The 13,891-nt window shown below is 33.9% G+C and overlaps 1 protein-coding gene across 1 annotated transcript in view; it reads right to left on the bottom strand.

The window, feature by feature from the left end:
* Positions 1-13,891, bottom strand: part of FAF1 (Fas associated factor 1) — a 325,035-nt gene that overhangs the window by 108,876 nt on the left and 202,268 nt on the right. Inside the window, exons 9-12 of the mRNA XM_037499959.2 lie at positions 12,152-12,247; positions 2,714-2,840; positions 1,675-1,738; positions 683-764 (exon numbers count right to left, since the gene is read on the bottom strand). Of these exons, the coding sequence (XP_037355856.1) occupies positions 683-764; positions 1,675-1,738; positions 2,714-2,840; positions 12,152-12,247 (369 nt within the window). The remainder of the gene's footprint in view (positions 1-682; positions 765-1,674; positions 1,739-2,713; positions 2,841-12,151; positions 12,248-13,891) is intronic.

Consider the following 13,891-nt stretch of genomic DNA (forward strand, 5'->3'; position numbering starts at 1 on the left):
ATCATAAAAGAACATATCAAAGTTAACTGTTATTTCATGTTAGGGTATTTCCTTCTTATTTTTCAGTATTTTCCATAATCTTATCTTTATGGAAACTACAAACATCTATTACCATAAATATGTTATTTTTTCCAAAACAACAACCATATTATCAAGATTAAACAGTTTAAAAACAGAGGTTTAAAATAGCTTTTAAAATGGGCTACTCCACTATTCTTAGGGTAAAAAACAGTTTGTTTTTTAATCTACTTTATTAAGCTGTCAGTGGTAGCTCTAAGTTTGATCACTACTGTTTTGGAATTCAATTTTTAAAATTTGTGATAAATTAATTTTTCTTTATGTCAGAGTTTAACATAAACTAGAATATATGGCTTTCTTACACTAATTTGTCACATGTGTAACTGAAAAGGATACAAATATGCACTCTAGTCCATTCTAAGCATGTTCACTTACAACAAAAACCTGTTTTAGATTTTGATATGGTCTTATGTGAGTCAGCAGTATCCTATCATATTACTGTCCTGCTGAAATAGGGTATCTTGGTAGCTAGATTAGAAAGAAAACTGAGTCTTCAATTTAAAAAAAAAACAAAACAAAACAGGAAACATTAAGCACTGCTTCAAGTATGGTGGTAAACCTACAGGATGCGCTTATTAACCAGAAAAGGTAAAGTTGCACTTACATCTCGGGCTTTCACGTAGAAGGCCTCTTGAAAAGCAGCTTCTAATGAGCCAATAAAAAATACAGGATGGCAGTCACCATATCTATTGGAAAAATGATATCTATTAATTAAAATACATTTCATTTCACTTCAAAGTTCACAGTTCTAACCAATGACATAAGTAAATGTTGAGGCTAAAGTTTTTTAAGCGCAGACTAAACATTAAAAGATTTCTTTAAAGGCTCTGGAATGAGCTTCATCAGTTTTTAGAATTCTTTTATGATAAATAAAAACTGTAATTTTAAGTACATCTAGCAAATAAACCATGCGACTTAAAAGCAGCAATTCTGGTTACCTATTTTGATAAGATTTTCTTAGTTATATTAAACTTAACTTTCCATTTTAGTTCATTTATTCCATAAGTCCAACAGAGAAGGAAAAAAAGTTTTTTTTACAAAGTTTCCAAATTATATTACATTGTAAAAATAGCACTGGAGAGGAATATCATTTACACAAAAATTTAGGGCTATATATTTAAATCCTCCTTATACAAATACCTTAGAAATCTCATAGAAGACATTTTATATTAACTCTTAAAAGAAGAATTGCTAAAAAATTCTAAAACAAAAATGGAAAGAAGAAATTCATTTACATTAAATTTTTTTTAAATTATCATTTAAAAAACATTGTTCTAAGATATGCTAAAAATTAATATTCTCTATCTTATTAATATCCCTTTGGGAATATGTCAAGGTATTAAATAATTCCTTTTTAAGCTTCCATAAAAATGAAGAGATAAGATGAATACATCTCTGAAATGGTATAAATGGCTTACCAGTTACTTGGCATTGAATATTTTGTGTTCAGTATCAGAATTATATAAATTGATAAATGTATTCTACGAATACTTTAAGGAGAAATTAAAAACAATGTATGATTAAAATTGCTCCAGAAAAAAGAACAGTTAGTATTAAAAGAACATCAATTTTATATAGTTAATGTCCTAACCCTACCTTGAAGAAAACTCTGCTGTAAATTGTAATAAGGCATCTCCTTCATTTTCTGCGTTTTCTGGCACTAAAAAACAAACAAAAGAAAAAACAAAAACAAAAAAAAACAAAACAAATAGACACAAAAAACAAACCACATAACATCTAATCCCACATATAAGAAATATATTTAATCAATAAAGAGAAAATAAAATTAAATTTTAGCTTCTGTGATACATCTGAGGAGGTATTTTAACTTGACATACATTAGATTTCATCAAACCTTAAAAAAGAAACTTTAGAAAGCTTCAAGTTCATAAATTTTTGAAAACCAACGGACACAATCCTGCTAAACATTTACAATGTGTCAGTCATCAATTCAGATTTCATTGGTTTCTTGAAATACGGTCTGTGATTAAATTACATTTAAAAAGAACCTCGAGTTGTTTTAAAGACCTTGTTAATCGGAAAGGTAGTCAACTTTATGTAAACAGCACATTAATTTTGCCCACAAGAGTTCCCTAATTTCACAGAATAAGTGAGGCATTGAAAGACTTATTTTAATGGCCAGTTGGCATATAGCATATCTTGTGATTCTATAGTACACATCTTGTAAGGTGGAAGTTAGGGAGGTGTCGTGTTTAAAGTACTTTTTCCCTTCCAAAGATGGGCATCAGTGAATGGAAAAGTAACGCTAATATTCTTAAACATGATACCTCTGACAAGATTTGGGGAAAATCAGTACAATCGCAGAAAGGGTAGTTATTTATCAATCTCTAATATAAAGGAAAGAGAGGTGGGAGACATAACTAATTATACACATGAAACAACAGTAAAACACTCCCTTTGATTCTTTCATGAATTTTACTACAGCAAAGGGAGCTGTTGGGCTTAATAAAATAAAAACTTAAGAGGCTCTGGTTCAAATGAATAATGTCCATTTGCTATATTTTATTTCTCTAAACTTAGAAGTCAAGAGAATTTTAAATTCATTGTGCTTCTTAAGTTTCTACACTAGGAGGGAGAAATACAATGCAGGACCCAAAGAGCTATTAATACTCACTCATTGGAGATTTTCTCAGGGCAGTTGATGCCATGCCGAATACTTCTCCATCATCCACCCCAAATTCAGAAGCATCTTCAAAGTCGTCTCCATCACTATCACTAACCATATGAACATCCGTGCTTTGCTATTTAAGGAAAGTCCTGATTAGTTTCACATTGAATTTAAGAAATCAGATTGCAAAACATGTTATATAATTACAATAGGACATTAACATTATAAGATTGTATTAAAGTCTTTGCTAGAGTAAAGCTTAATATTTTTCATTTTATGACTTACATATATTTCTAAACTTGCTGGAATACCCTGAGATCAAAGGGTAGAGACTGAGGGAAAATGCAGGATGCTCATACATTTAACAGAGACAGTTTTATGTTTTATTCCCAGTGTACAGTACATTATTAAATGCTCAATAAATACTGGCCTAGTGATATGGGTACAACCAGAGTTTAGAGACAAAGTAAGCTGTAAAAGCTGACAAAGCTAATCGCCAGGTAAAAGCAATTAACAGCATTTTCAAACTTGCCAATTCCTAACTTCAACGGTTCTAAAATTTCTCATGAGAGAAATGTTACATTTCCCTCACAGTGTTATTAGAAGAGAACATGAAATACAATATACATGAAACCTCTTTGTAAACTGAATGTTATTAAAAATGAGACATAATAGAGATGCTTCAGTTCAATAAATATTTATTGAGAATCTACTACATGCTGGGCATTGATAAACATTTTCTGTTTGTTTTGTTTTCATCACTATCAGCTGATATTGTAAAGTATTACAATATAATAGTATTATATATTATATAATATATATTAAATATATTATATATTATATCACCATCAGCTGATATTGTAAAGTATTACAATATATAGTATTACTATATGTAATACAGTAATATATTACAATATAAAGTATTACAATATTGTAAAGTATTACAATAAAAAACATCACCTTCAAAATATGAACTAGGCTACTGATCGATAGGTTAGAATGGGATTCCAAAAATACTGAGGTTTAAAACATTCTGAGTTGTGAATACTGGCAAATATTAATGCATTGGATGAAAAGGGGATCCCAGCAAAGCATCTGGCTAAGTACCTGTATGTGATATGTTCAATAAATAAAGTCTATGAAGGCTTAATTAATAAATGAAATTTCTATCTTTTAAAATATGGGACTATGTAATTTAGTTGTAAAAATGGGGAACTATTTGATCTTTTAGTCTGTGCAGAAAGCCTGACTTAGAAATATTTGCCAGGAATCATTAAAAGAAACTTAGACTCAAAGACTCATAAACTTGTCAATAGGGCATGTTAGATTCAAAAACTCATAAATTTTAAACAGGGTTACTTCCTTGTCCTAGGGTTCCAAGCAAAAAGTAAGGCCCTCTGATGGATGCAAAAAGAAGGCAGTGGGCAGCCTAGTGCTCCTGAGCTTGGTCTTTTCTTTATATCCCTTTGACAGCAGGAGGTATCTATGAGGGACTGAGAACATTATAGAACAATTTTTAAAACTACAGATCTAGTGAGTAGCTAAGAAAGATATTTCCTCCATTTCACTCAGTATGCTTAGCATTTCCTCCTTGGGCATAATAAAGCGCAAATGCCTGGAGTTATGATATTTTCACTTTTATCTTTAAGCCAGTCTCCCCAGTGGTTTGACTAGAGAAGATAATGAAGATATATTTAATTGATGAATTAAAATGAATGATTCTTCCATTAAGCAGTCTATCTCTTATTATGACTATGCCACATTTTCTCATAGAATATTGTATGTACTCATGATCCTAATCCTGTTTTTAGTGCTTTGTTCTGCAATGCCAAGATATCCTCCTGATTTCAGCAATTCAACAGCCTAAAAACTCAAAAACCCTTTCTCATTTCAAAGCAGTGAGGGGGCCTCTACACAACAACATATTTACTAGTACCACAACAGTGCTTGAGTTCTCTTTGTGTTTCAGACAGGCAAATATCTGGAGCATGAAGTTCCTTTGAACTTTGAGGCTCAATTTTAAACACATAAAGGTTCTGGATCTACAAAGTACACCAAAAGTTTCTTTAGGGTACTCAGCCAGGTTCATAGGCAAGCAGAATGAAACAAAGGTCCAGTATGAAAAAACACCTCACATTCTCTATCAGTTAGTACGTTATCAACTCAGGCTTCACTTAGGCTTGCCTAGTACTCACCCTTTGCTTTAAGAGGCATCAGGTTAAGAAGGAAGGTTGGAGGACACAGGGAAGAAAAAAGAAAGGAATTGTTCTATACACCCTTTTTTCCTCTCTCATTTCTTTTTACCTTACCCCCCCCATCTGTCCTCTTTCTCTTAATCTAGTTTTCAATCAAATAATAGGCTCTTTCTATAACAACAGGGTTTTTTTCCTCCTACTAGGATAGTGATTTTAATTTTCTCCACTTAGCCCATTATCCATTTTGTTTTCATAAAGTATAGAATTCCCAAACCTCTTAAGATCCCAGAAAGTGAAATTACAAGACATCTTCAAAGAGAGGTATCTAAAAAGCAGATTTTGTTGAAAAAAGTATATTTCAAATATGAATTATTGAAGTATCTGCAAGAATGAACTACTTAATTATGTATAAGGAACCCTCAATCTCTTCACATTTTCTTATCAGCCATCTAACAGGTTAGGAAAAGCTTTTTCTAAAAAATGAGATAAACAATCTTTTTTTTTTTATTAATGTTTGCTGATGAGAATAGATCATCTCTTGGTTCAGTCATGGCTGCCCTAAAATTCTTTGAATCCAGAGGAGCTGTTTATTCAGAATTTTAAAAAGAGCTAATTTTTTTTTCCATTTCGCTGTTTATTGCATTCATTTTTTCAGCTTATAATATAAAAAACATACAAGTATCTATGCCAAGTGCCACATTGTCTGGACCTATGTGAAAGATTTAATCTATGCTGGCTCTAGGAGCACCAGAGAATACATAGAGAAAATTATAATACAGATTTATAAGTGTTATGATGGGTAAAGTCAGGGAGTAGAAGAGATCAGGGCAAACTTCCTGGAGGAGATGATAGCCAAACTGTTTGATATAAGGATTTGGAATTCATACTTGGCAGTAAGGCAAGCTTTAAACTGCAGCAGATGCTCCTTTTACCAGCTACTTACATCAAAGCACCAAGTTAAAATTTCCAGAGATAAAACATCCTTCCAGCTTTTAAGAAATTCCCGTTCTTAAGGAAGATATATTTAGCTGCAATATATTGTTTTCAGTGTGATAAGAAAGACAATGAAAGAAAAGGCAAAAGCTATCGAAGAATATAGGAGAAAGTGATTAGTTACCCTAAGATCTGTGAAGAAGACTATTAACCCATCCCTTTAAAAAAGATACCAATATTGTGGAGTGTAAGAAGAGATTGGTATGGAGGGAACTAAATTCTAGACATAGCAAAAAACTCAAATAAGGAATAATAAATTGACATGCTAAGGAATATGGACTTTACTGATAATAATAGAGAAATCTTAAAGGGTTTTAGGATAGAGGATTGTTTAAGGGAACAATTCTGATGTCTGTGTATATGTGTGTGTTTGGGGTAGTGTGGTGGCATATGACAAATTACACTTGAAGACATGAAGAGAGAGACTAATTTCAAAGTTCTAAGTGAGCAGACTTGAATAATAGCAGTGGGAAAATGAATGAAGGAGACAGATTTAAAATATACTTCAGTGGAACTGATAGTTGCTGTTGCCAATTTAAATTTGAGAATAAAAAAAAAGAGGCAAATAAGACACCAAAATTTCTAGTTTGGGTGACTGAATGGGTGGAGAAGGTCAGGTCTGGTGAGGGAGAACATTGAGGCCAGTTCTCATCTAGAATGAAGTTGAGGAAGCTACAGATAGGTAAAAATATCTAGTAGGCAGATAAATAAAAGGAAAAAACAAAAACAAACTTCTTGTAAGAGTTTAGGAAAGGGGTACAGAGAAGATTCAGATTTGGAAGTAATCAATATAAAAATAACAGTTGAGGAGTGAATTAGAACACTCAGTTAAAAAATATAAAGGAGGGCCTCCCGGTGGCGCAGCGGTTGAGCGCCGGGTTGTGAAGCTGCCCGCAGCCTCTGCAGCGCCAGTTCAATCCCCGGCTGCTCCCCGGCCACCGGAGGAGGGTCCCACATGGCACGCAGACCTCTCCTGCCGCCCGCTGCTCCCCTCAGCAGTGTACTTCAGTCTGCCTGCTCTGCTCCCCACTCTGGCTCTGATGAATTCTCTCACCCTCCCGTGCTTTTGACTGTACCCAGTGCTTGTATAAATAAATAAATAAATCTTAAAAATAAATAAATAAATAAATAAAATGTTTTAAAATATATATAAAGGAACAATACCTTTAAAAAATAAAGAGCAATAAGAATTAAGGGTTTACAAAATGTGTGTGTGTATATATTATGTAATTATTATACATTTTATATACACACAGTGTGTGGGTATGAGTGTATTTCAATTGATGAGGGTAGGAGAAATAGTAAAAGAGGTGATTATGAAAGATTACAAAGTGAATTGAAAGAAAGCAAGGTCTGGGAAAATTTCAGTGGAGATAATGAGAACCATAAGCCGTTTCAGTCGAATTAAGGAAGAGGCAGCTGTAATATTATGATTAAAAAAAACTACAACAAATAAACTTGAATTTAAAGTCAAAAGACCTAATATTGGATATCTAATATTTTCCTAGCATATTATGTATCACAAATGTCTCAGCATTCAACTGTGAAATGTGACTAATATTAACCCACAAAGGTGGTTATGAAAATGAAGAGATGGCATAACATGATATCTTACAAAAGCTATTAACTGACTCTAACAATTAAATATCATTTTAGTTACATAGTAGAATAAAGCCAAATTGCAATAAACGGCATGAATAGAAGATGAAGATGTACAGTATAGATTACTTTAAGAAGCTTGGTTGTAGAAAACAGAAAAGATGGAGTTAAAACTTAATAGGGAGTCAGGTTTGAAGGAATATTTGTTTTAGGATGAGAAGACTTGAATGAATGTGTAGAGAAGAAATCAACAGAGAGGGAGAAGATAAAAATCTAAGGGAGACTTCATTCCCTTCCTATGTTGTAGGAGAGGCTAGTGGGGGTAAAATAAAACTAATGGGCAGAACTTACTCCAGTAGCAAAATTCTTTCTCAATCAACAAATGAGGGTAACAAATTTGATGCTGATGGAAAATATCACTTTTTTTTGAATAGTCAAAAAGAAAGGGTTATAAAAATCTTGATGTATCAGGTCAACTGCAACAGTTTCAAGGAACAGTAGGCCTTTCAGTGACTGAAATAAACAGTTTTGGGCTTGGGCTGATAATGAGCATTTAATATGGGCCAAGGATTTTGCTTTGTTTACAGTCATAGTCTCAGCACTTAAACCTACACGAAGCATAAAGTAGGTGTGTAATCTGAATTTACTGAATGAATCTTTTTTGTCAAGAGCTAAAACTAGGCATCATTCTTAACTTCTCTCTCTTCTCCCATAAATCCTGTCCATCACCAGTCCTACTGATTTCTCCTTCTAAAATATTTCCTGAATCCATACACATCTCTCTTTTTACTGTGTGTTAGTTTAGGATCTCATTATCTTTTGCAAGTACTAGTACAATAGATTCATATCTGATTTCTGTCTCTAGTCTTTCATGCATCTAACCTCTCCACAGCAGCCAAAATATTCTGAAATGTATTTTTTTTTGGGGGGGGGGGAGGATCATACTCCACTTGAAAGCCCCAGAGTTTAAGTTCCCCAGAGTTCAATTCCAAACTTGACTCACAGACCTACCACTTCATTTTTGCAGAAACATCAAACTATACTCATCTTTCCCCATACAATACATCAGATCATTCTGTTTTCTCTGAATGAAATATCATTTCCATGTTTCTTCATTTGGTTGACTCTGACTCATTCTTTGTAATTGGATTTTGCTTTCAACTCCTCCTTCTTCCTGCTTTTTTAATAGTCACTCACAAATATTTATTCAGTGGCAGGCATGTGCTAGGCACTATGCTAGGTGTTAGGTCTACAGAGGTTGACAAAGCAGACAAGGTTTTTGCCTGCAACATTCTAAAAAGTTACCCATGGCCCCATATTTTTACTTCCATAGTATCTTGTGTTTGCCTCAATTTTCTCATTTATTGTACATTATGAAATTATCAGTTTATATTATGTAACTAGCATAGAGTATTAAACAGATATGCCCTTAAGTTATAAATTAATGGGCCCTCCCCCAACCCCCCGCCCCGGTGGCTCAAAGGTTAAGACACAGCCTATGAAGCTATCCACAACCACTGCAGCACAAGTTCAATCCCTGGCCAGGGAGTAACCCACATGGCATAGCAGACCTCTCCTGTCTTGCCCGCTGCTCACCTTAGCAGTGTATTTCAGTCAGTCTGCCTGTTCCATTCCCCACTCTGTCTCTGGTGAATCCTCTCACCCCCTCCCAACTCTGGCCTGTACCCCAGTTCTTGTATGTATAAATAAATCTTTAAAAAATGTTATAAATTAATACTTTTAACACTAACTATATTTGAACTTTATTTTTTGTCATTCTTGGGGTAACCCTCCTTCTCCACTGTCTCAGCCCAGCAGCTTGGAGGAAGAGAGACAGATACTTAATCAGGTACTGGGACATACAGGAAGATATTTAAAAGGAGATTCAGAAGAAGGGGAGATTGGGAAGGAAAGAGAAAGCATGGAATTATAAAGAAAATATATTTGCAGAGCCAGAAGGAAGATGTAAGAAACAAAAATTTCCCAGCCTAAAGGATACATAATTATTAACTATAAAATTCAAAACTGGAGTTTAATTACTGATATCAAAATCTCTTTTCTAACTAAAGGCTTAAGATAGTCAAAAGCAAAATACTAACTGCCTTGAAATATAAAATTCATGTAGAAGAGTTAAATTAAAGAAAGCTTCAGAACAACTGGGAAAAGCTAAAATTTCAGTCTAATATAAGGAAGATATTAATAGAGCAGCCCGACAATGAACTGGTTGCCTTATGAGGACAGAATCTTGTCATTGGAGATAAGACACGGGTACATTTTGAGTGGATATTTTGAGTAAGCACATTCAATATACAGACCATGGTCCTAATGTTTGGTACCGAGATGACATTAAATAAATATTCAAATGTTAGATGACTGGATCAAGAAGATGTGGTACATATATACCATGGAATATTACTCAGCATTCAAAAAAGATAAACACATGCAATTTGCAGCAACATGGATGGCGTTGGAAGGGATCATGCTCAGCGAAATAAGCCAAAAAGAAAAAGAAAAATACCAGATGGTCTCACTCATAGCAAGAATCTAGAAAACTTAAATAAGGGATCAGGAAAATGAATAACTATAAGAAAGTGAAAATCAAAATCAACAAAAAACTATGAACCAGAGACACTTTTTGGGGGGTGGGGGCCGGGAGGGGAGGGATTGGGGTCAGAATGGGGCATGTGCAGTTGTATGGGAGAATATAAAAATAAAATTTATTATTTAAATAAATAAATAAATAAATAAATAAATATTTAAATGAGTAAGGAAGGGAAAAGTGGAAATCAAATAAAAATCCCTTCGGGTTTTACAATTCTTTGACAACATAAAAACCAAGTCACAGCTTCTTTTCTATTTCTCACCAGTCCTCCTGGAGGAGGTAGTATTGATAGTTACTCAGGGAAGAAAAAAATAATGGACTCATCTTAGATAATCAGATTTCAAGATATTATGGAGACTGTAGCTGGTTTACTTCTGATCAACCTAAAGAATGTGCCAGCCTTATAGACACTAATCACTGTCTGGCACTGACTTTTTTCTGCTGAAGGGATACCCAGATATAACATGCCATTATGACAGTGAGAAAAGGAAATAAAATGAAGTGAAACAGGTATCTATTTTTCAGTGCACAGTATAGAATAATTAAGAATTCTGGGTGAGTCAAGTTGGCCAGCTTCTGATGTTAGTGGATTTATCCATTAAAGAGTTGAAGCAGGGCCTCCCCTGGTGGCGCAGCGGTTGAGCGCTGGGCTGAGAGGCTGCCTGCAGCCTCTGCAGCTCCGGTTCGTTCCCCAGCTGGTGGCGAGGGTCCCACCAAAAAAAAAAAAAAAGAGTTGAAGGAAACTTACTTTAGTCATTAAAAATATACTCTATACTAAAAAGAAATATCTCAATAAATTATTTATGGCAATTTCTGCAAAGTAGTGAAAATACCATTTTTCTTTGATAAGAACAAGTTAGATAAAATATTAAAAAAAAACAGTATGGATTCTTCAAGGGAAATTAACATTTTTTAGAGATTCAAGAAAACTGTACAGTAGTATTTGTAGTAGGGGAAAAAGCTTCCTTTTATGGTGTTTTTCTAAAAAATACTGAAAACCAGAGTAAAAAATTATCATTTTACAGTATGATCATGTATTAGAACTTCACTTATGCAGTCCCACTTCTCTTTCATTTAAATGATATTCATTTAAATACGTATTCAGAGGATGGCTGGAGTGGTCCTGCCACAGCTTCCATAAAGACTGTGCAAAATATACAAGCAATTTTAATAAAAATGTACAACCATATTTTGTATAGGATGCAAGTGGGAAATACTTTCATAGACCAGCTGAAGCTTCTGAATACTTGAATCATGGGTACAGGTATGAAAAACGCTGGTATAAATAAAGTTTTTTGGGCCATGTAGTTTGACCTTCATTGTACCCACTTTTCCTTAGCACATAGCCAGGCTCAATAAATACTTTTGAAACAGGTAAATTGTTTTTTCCAGGCTCTCTATCCATTCTCCTAGAACCAAGGTCACAGTTGAGAGCACAGAGTGCTATTTGTAGCCATGGAAAAGATATTGCCTTTTAGCATCATTCAGAACCACAAAGACATATACAGGCATATCATACACACAAACATACTCAATTTTATCTGCCCCTCATCTTTGTTTCTATAGTGCCCTGTGTGCACGATCACTGCCTTTATTACATTATGCCAATATTATTAGTTTACTAATGTATTCCCTTGACTCTGAGCATCCTGCTCTTTGAAACACTGTTATTCATCTTTGGTACCTAGTGTTAATGCTCGCTCATAGATGGTATTCCAACTGAAGGAATTAAAGTACCTTCAGGATCAATCCTAATAAACTTACTCAACTATGCAGTTGGCAACAAAGAAAACTCCTTTGTTAACCTGACAGTTCTAAGTAAAAATTCAACCAATCCACCCCAATTCTGTCTGTTGAAACATGAAACTTACAGAACAAGAAGGAGCACATTAGTAATAACCTTGCATGGAAAGTTTCTGCCTCCAAGAATTTACTCAGGCTCTATTCACGCTACATTAACTTTATCTATTCATTGCTGTGGCAGATTAAAAAAAAATAGGAAGTGGGCAGGTGGGTGGAGGATAGGCCTTCTGAAAAGCTGGCAAATAGGCTTACCTCTTCAGACTGCTCCCGGGTCTGTGCAGGTGAAGCTCTTCTTCCCACTGTAAGTCGATGACAAGGATAAGAGAGCCCTGATTCAGCAAGACACATCTGCCAAAAGCAAAATCCATCATTAGTAAACAAAACTGGGCCATGTTTCACAAAACGATTTTCCTTTTTGGATATTTTCTATTATTTCTGAAGTTAGATTAGAAACCTCACTCAATTAGTTCAGGTACATTATAAGGAAAGTTTTGAAAAATTTTCCATAAATGGAATGTTATATTATACAAGGTTATTTCTAATTAGACCACAGACTAAGGTTTTAGGAAAATGTAACAATTCTGAAATAAAGCTAATCATATACATTCTCTCCTGCCCCCTCCCAGCATGTGTCTGTTACTTTTCTGATTAGTAGAATAATACTTCAGTTTTCAAATTCCCAGAACTATACTCTATAAACATTTCCAGGATACCTAGAAGAATGCTTGCTAAAGTATTAAGAAAAATTCTACATATGATAACAATTTCCTAACGATTTAATCAATATCAACCCACTATCTCATATCAGTTTTACATTTACAAATCTATAATATATGTAGAGCACCTAACACAATGTCTGGCACACAGACAATAAGTTTATTGTTTTTATCACCATTATGATCTGAAACAATGCCCAAATATTCTGCCTAGTTTAGTCAAAACAACTAAAGCAGTATTTATTTACTTAAGTTTATAGTGGATCAGATAGTAAATAATTATTTGAGGTTTAAAATAAATTTGGGCAAATATACCTCTTTTATCTATATAGAAGAACTGAAACAGTATTAAATAGCCAAAAGGTATTCTTTCATATTCAAGAAATGACACATAGGTGTATTTAACTGAATGATGACATAAAATGAAATTTATTTTATTATTAGAAATGAAATAGGGTCTCCACTAGCACAATGAAAGCATCTATTGGTAACATTTGGGATGATGTCAATTAAATGATATATGAGGAAACGCAAATATCTGTAAATTCATAGAGACTAGTTAAAGACACACAGTGGGTTAGTTATAGCTACAATTCCAAGTAGTGTTAAAACCAGCATAATTATCTGAAGACAAATATTGAGATGGAAAATGCAAATGTCACATAAATATCCAGGTACTTTCAATCATGTGAGGAATATGCTGTCACATAGACTACATTGATAAAAACCATATGTGTTGATTACTGTTATTCTTCCTTTAGTCTGGCTGGACGTTTTTGTTTACTTTTGCATCTAGATATTTTGGCATTGTTATTTTATAAATACTAGAAGACCTGAGTAATAAAAATATATAAATAAAAGCAAAACAGCATCAGTTCCTCCATTTCTATACATTCATATTCATCAACACAACTGTCACAATTAGCTCAACTTCTGTCATTTCAATACATATAAAAGCTAAGATAGACAAGAAGCGCAGGCTAAATTTCAAGCCATGTTATGTTCACAATATTTTTCATTTGAAAAAAAGACCTCCTCCCCCACCTTGAAATCCTCTGGTAATGAAATAGTAATGATGGTAAATGTCACTGACAATCAGAAGCAGTGTAGTGTAATGGAAAGAGACCTGGACCAGGAACCAGAAAAATCTCAATTAAAGTACTGCCTAGCCTCCTGATCTTGGGAAAGTCATTTCTCTATTCTGAGCCAGGGTTTCTTCATTTATTAATTGAGGTGAGTAATCCCTGCCCTAACTACCTCAATTGGACTTTTGGAA

The sequence above is a fragment of the Talpa occidentalis genome, unplaced genomic scaffold (assembly GCF_014898055.3).
Source record: "Talpa occidentalis isolate TD23 unplaced genomic scaffold, MPIMG_talOcc4v2.1 talOcc4.9, whole genome shotgun sequence".
Taxonomy (NCBI): domain Eukaryota; kingdom Metazoa; phylum Chordata; class Mammalia; order Eulipotyphla; family Talpidae; genus Talpa; species Talpa occidentalis.